The following is a 6,000-nucleotide window of genomic DNA, read 5'->3' as shown; positions in this document are numbered from 1 at the left end:
AAAGAACGTTGCAAAATTTTGTTTGACATTTTCCATTTTAATAAGCGTAAAGCCAACTTAAGCCTCTCTATTATTATTTTTTTTTTAAATTAGTCTTAGAAAAAGAATCGAAAGCTTTGTTTTCTTAGCAAACTTTGATCCAGTGGATGAAATGGGCTTGAAGTCTCTTTCTTTTCAGTCCACAACCGCCTTGAATACAACCACTTGTAAGTCATTTCCTAGTCAATAGGAAAAATGCTGAATGTAACAAGTCAGCCAGTAAGATTTCCTTTCCAGAAATAGGAGTCAGTGGCTCTGGGATTCTGTCCGTCATCAGGAAGTTTTGTCTGTTATCAACACAGGGCAGTGTATCCTGTGAAGGAAGGCAAACTACAGATGTCATACAGAAGGAAGACAACAGCAGCAGAAGACAGAGCCATGAGCTGGTCCACAATAACAGGTAATATCGGAGATATTTTATATTCTTATATACACACACACACACACAGCAAGCACTGGACATCATTTATGTCCAAACAGTACTTGTTCTGTTCAGCAGCCAATAAGAATTCACCTACCATTCTACAGAACAATGTCCAACCTTCTGTTTATCAGTAACAGATACTATACTGTTGAAAGCTTAGAACTGTAATTATAATTTTGCCTATTAGTAGTAATTGTTATTCTTCAGCAACTGGCAGAAGTCATTTTGAAAAAAGTAGCAGCATTAATGGCAAAATGGCAACTAATGTAGCACTAATATCAGAATATAGTAGCACAGCTCTGTTGCCAAATCTACCTTTTCAACTGTCAAACAGCAGCAGTCACAGAAGGCATGCATTTCAACAATACCAAAAAAAAAAAAAAAAACTAGTAGTTTTAGCCTGCTACCTGCTGGTTTGGTCAAAATTCCAGCAGTATATGGCCCTTCCAGAATCGCTCCGTCCAACAAAAGTAAATTGTTTGGCCGAACAGTGACTGCATCCAATCAGGTGCAGGCACTGTTTGGAAATTGTGACACCTGCTGGTTTCAGCAGATGGGATTGGTCTATCTGTATTTTTAGCATGGACGGAGGATTCTGTTAGACCCCTTTCACACTGATTTGGAGATGAAATGTTTTTTGCCTCCAGATGTAAAGAGTACCCCCTTGTCCTCTGTGATGACCTTAAAGTAAATAACTCAACACCTGAAGGATGTTCACCTATGGCAAATCAAGGTCTGCTGCACATATAGTTCTGCCATAAAGTGTCAAAGTGCTGAAAGTGACTGTGTGCTGTTGGAGCAAACAGGTTAAGCACAAAACACACAAAATATGCTGCATCTTGGCGGCCGCACATTTGCATACAATATTGCAAAAACAGCTGTGCCGAGAGTGAACACTCCAGTCACAGTTACCAATGGAAAGCTTCCGATCGCAAGCAGCGCTCACGGTGGTCACATGATCATAAACCCCGCCTCCTGACATATTAAACCCCTTAAAGGGCTGGGAGGCATGGACACCAAGGGGTTAAGGATCGACTTCTGTTTAATGGGGCTATACATGAATTTCAATCTATCTGTTGCCAGCTTCTGCCTATAAAAACGCTTGAAAAAAATACCCTAAAAGGGGATTTTATAGAAACATCCCTAAATAAAGGTCCATTCATACCGGATGAGTTGGCACATATATTTCACAGGTCCTTGTGTTTGCATGCATTGAAATAAAAGGTATGGGAATGGGAACAGTTCACACTGGTGTTTTTGCACTGATTTGGGCTGGTTTGAGCTGGACAAAAGTAGAGCAAGCCCCACTTGGGCAATGCTTGGCTACCACAAGTCAGCACAGTGTGCATCAATGCACAAGCAAAACAGAAGGCTCCTATTCCGTGCAGTAGACCCTTTACATCAGGGGTAGGCAACCTCTGCCCTCCAGCTGTGGTGAAACTACAACTTTCATCATGCCTGTAATTGTGATGCCGTGTACACGCAACCAGACTTTGACGGACTGAATTCCGTCTGACTATGCAACGGAGTTTCGATGAACTTCCGTCAAATCGGAGTTGTCTACACACAATCACACCAAAGTCCGACGGATTTGACCGTGATCACGTTTGACCGGACTAGAATAAGGAAGTTCATAGCCAGTAGTCAATATCTGCCCTAGTGTCGGTTTTCGTCCTTCGGACTAGCATACAGACGAACTGATTTTTTGACCGGACTGAAAGATTTGAAACATGTTGACATGTCACTCAGGTTGAACTGGATAGACTGGTGTCTTTATTCAACCTTACTATGTAACTACGTAACTATGTATGTTCTAAATCTAAAGTCTGTCTGATTTTTCGACAGCAAAGGTCCGATGAAGCCCACACATGGTCAAATTGTCTGGTGGATTTGTTCCATCAGACCTTTGCTGTCAAAGTTCGGCCGTGTGTACATGGCATTAAGGTCTTGCAAGGTCTTGCAATGTCCCATGGAACTTGTAGTTTCAAAACAGCTGGAGGGCCGAGGTAGCCTACCTCTGCAACATCTTCCAGGAGTAGAAAATCACATGTTTAAACATAATACAGCATGCCAACTCACATTTACTATTTGCATTAACCTGTGCTCAACTCACACTTTGAGGTGTGAATGGAATACCCCAAAATTGTTGATTATCTAACTTGTTATAAACTGTATCAATAGCAAGATTAGTATAGGATTCTTTATTCACATGTTCTGTCTTCAGTCCTCAGTGCATGGATGGCCATTGTCTCTGCAATCAATATTCAGCTAATCCCTCAGAATCCAGTGATCCAAAGCTCCGTCACTTTAAATGTTACTGGAATTATCGGAAAGATTCGGACTATCCTTTGGTTTAAAGGACCAGACACAAATTCTAAAAATCAAATCCTTACCTATTTACCTAATGATGATTCCCCTATCTATAGTGGGGAGAGATACTTTACACGGGTCCAACCATTTCCCAATGGTTCTTTGGCCATAACGGATCTCACAGTCCATGATGGTGGTCAATACACGGTCAAGATACAGACACATATTGCTGATCAAGCTTCAATTGACTTTAGAGTATATGGTGAGTACTCATTCATCTACAGCATATTTTTTTTGATTCTTAGGCATCACATGTGGACATGGATAAATGTTTCACTGAGTTTGGATCTAGATAGAATGTGGCAGTTTCAGAAAAAAAGCCTTCACTATCATTTTCAGTTCTGGTTAGAATGAGTAAGAAGTTATAAACTCCGTCATGTTTTTTATTGCCATTGGTTTGCCTATTTGGGAGGATTTCACTGCATTTTTTTCTCCAGACCAAACAGGATGCGAGGAGAAATCCACATAACAGAGGAGAAATATAATCCTGAGAGGTTCTTACGTTCCTATGTGGTCACTGAGTCAGGAAATTAGCAAAAAGTTTAATTCAGAAACGTATCACCCCAATAGCCACAGAAAGTGCGAAAAAAAAAAAAAAAAACGAATGGACGTTCTAACCCTTCCCCACTTTGTCCAAAACTAATAATTTGGTTATAAAATCTTGCATTGGGAAAAATATGGTGATGACCATTTCTTACCTCTTCTAAGAATACTAATTGTTTGACTGCCTTTGGTCACCAGAATGCAAAGTAGAATGGTAAAGTGAAGTCAGGTATGGTATGACAGCCAAACAAAAAAATTGGAGAACTAAATAACTAGCTTTACATGATCTGACCATTAACCTGAACTTGACCCTTAGGACAACCTTGAGACTTAAAGTGGATCTTCGGTAATTTTTTAATCTTTCCATTTATTAAATCTTCTGCCCTTGTTGTTTTCATTTTGGATAGTAAAACATATTGTTTTTCTGCCAGTAAAAACCTTATACAGCCCACTTCCTGATTCTTGTCTGGTCATTAGCCTGGGTTTAAGCCTAGGGTTGCCACCTGTCCAGGATTCACCCGGATAGTTCGGGTTTGAATCATGTGTCTGGGTTTCAGACTGCCTGAAACCCGGACACTTTATTTAGACTGGACTATGGCTTCCCAGCAGGGTTGCTGGCTGCAGTTGTCTAAGCTTAGAGTGTTTGACACACTCTCTTTCACACTGCCCAAAGCCAGCACTAACAACCCCCCCAAACACACACGGGAGAGGAGAGAGGGCTTGACCTGTACCTCTTCCCCCACCCCTACCCCTCTGTGTCTGCCCGCACTCCAATCCCTGGCGCTATGCCTCAGAAAAGGAAAGTTGGGGCTGGAAATTTGAAGTCTAGCAGCCTCAAATACATCTGGATGAGAGTTGCCAAGGGGTGAGTGAGCTCACCATCCATCCCTGTCTGTGACTGAAGTATCCCCCTTCTCTCTCCCGCATGGGAGTAAGTATACTAAGGCAAATCAGGGTTCTCAGAGCGCCCCTTACATCAGAGTTCTCAGTGCCCCCCCCCTTAAATCAGGGTTCTCAGAGCATCCCTTTTGTTAGAGTCCCCAGTTCTCCCTTACATCAGAGTCTGCAGAATCCCCCCTTACAGTGAAAGGGAACTCTGCAAGTTCAGATGTAAAAGGGGAACTCTGTGGACTCTGGATGTAAAGGGGGACCTCTTATTATCTTCATATGATTAGAAATGTTAATAGCAAAATATATCTATAGTTTATACTATAAAAAAATTGCAACGCGCTGCTAAAGTGATCAGGTTAGACTTGAAGAAAAGGTGGCAACCCTACTTATGACAGCATGCACAGCTCTCTGTATCACTCTCTCTAGCTCTCGTGAGAGTTTTGCCAGGAAGGGAGAGGGGGTGATTCATAAGAGGGTCATTGAGACCTGCAGGGCTGCAGAGCTGGAGGTGTGCCTCTGTGTGTCTGTGTAAATCCAAGAAGTGAACAAGCAACAGCTTCAGCTGCCCACAGTTAAAATGGATGCAGCCAGAGTGTATATATAATAATATGCAAAGTGGTTGGAGGGAAGCTTCAGAATGGCAAATATGTTTTTATTACAAATTATGTGACCAGGCTGCAGTTCCTCTTTAAAGTGGTTGTAAACCTCAGACAATAATATCCCTTTATAGTGTGTGCTTGTCTCAGTAAGTGCCACTTCTGTCCTCTGCTATCACAGCATGAATCACTTTTGACAAGTTTTCCCTGACACCAAGAGAAAAAAGGTGACAGGGAGGGATCTCCAGAAAATTGACAGCCTCAGCTCTGTTTCTGTGAGCTCTGTGAAAGGGGGTGTGTCCCTTCCCTCCAATCAACTCTCAGCTCTCCTGAGCTTTGCAGAGTGTAGCTTCAGCTCTCCGTCCCCTTTTTTCTAAACTCTCAGACAAGCTTATAAATTCAGTACTTTTAACAGGTGTAGAGAAGACAGCAGATAAACAGGTGCAACTTATGTGAGAGGATTTGTTTCATCCCTGTGTATCACCCGAGGCCAGTCACTTCACTGGGTATACGCGAGAGGGTTTACAACCACTTTAAAGAATGACTCCAGATTTGGTATTTTATTACATACAGTAGTTATAGTGGTGCAGCTTGGACAAATGCAACTATGCATATACCATAGCTGGGGGATCCTTCTACAAACTGGAAATGACTATAGTAAACATGGCTACTTCAATGTTCTCCACTTGCTTCTGGGTCCCGTGCTGAGCGGCCTCCCTGCTGCTTACTCAACACAGGTGGTTGGCTGCTCATTACAGGCCCCATTCAGAGAATGATTTACATGTTCTCAATGGCTGCAAATCATTTTCTGACTGGATGAGGAGAAGGTGGATGTTGGCGATATTGTGCTCTTCACCTCATCCAATCAGAGAATGCTTTGTAAACTGAAAAAAAGAAAGAAAAAAGACAACAGACATTCAATAGGCAACAGGATTGCCTCCTGAACATCTGACAGCGTATCAGCTGTTAGACAATAATTTAGTGTGAACCCTTAAGGGCTGTGTTACAGTTCCTTAAATGGTATCTATTGTCACCAGTATGGAAAGCAATAGTAAATATTACAGTTGCTATCAAAACAGGAGTAAAGGGGAAACTCTCCAATGGGGTCACCTATTACAGTGGTAATTATCTAATGAT

At 41.9% G+C, this 6,000-nt stretch overlaps 1 protein-coding gene across 1 annotated transcript in view; it reads left to right on the top strand.

Annotated features, from left to right (window-relative positions):
• Nucleotides 1-290: 290 nt before the first annotated feature.
• Nucleotides 291-6,000, top strand: part of LOC143934011 (cell adhesion molecule CEACAM7-like) — a 49,960-nt gene continuing 44,250 nt past the window's right edge. The window contains exons 1-2 of the mRNA XM_077457237.1: nt 291-439; nt 2,688-3,035. Of these exons, the coding sequence (XP_077313363.1) occupies nt 376-439; nt 2,688-3,035 (412 nt within the window). The 5' untranslated portion in view covers nt 291-375. The remainder of the gene's footprint in view (nt 440-2,687; nt 3,036-6,000) is intronic.

This window comes from Lithobates pipiens, unplaced genomic scaffold, assembly GCF_037356315.1.
Source record: "Lithobates pipiens isolate NorthernLeopardFrog02 unplaced genomic scaffold, aLitPip1_a1.2 Scaffold_27, whole genome shotgun sequence".
In the NCBI taxonomy this organism is placed as follows: domain Eukaryota; kingdom Metazoa; phylum Chordata; class Amphibia; order Anura; family Ranidae; genus Lithobates; species Lithobates pipiens.
The sequence above is the reverse complement of the archived record's forward strand: the minus strand, read 5'-3'. Positions and strand labels throughout refer to the sequence as shown.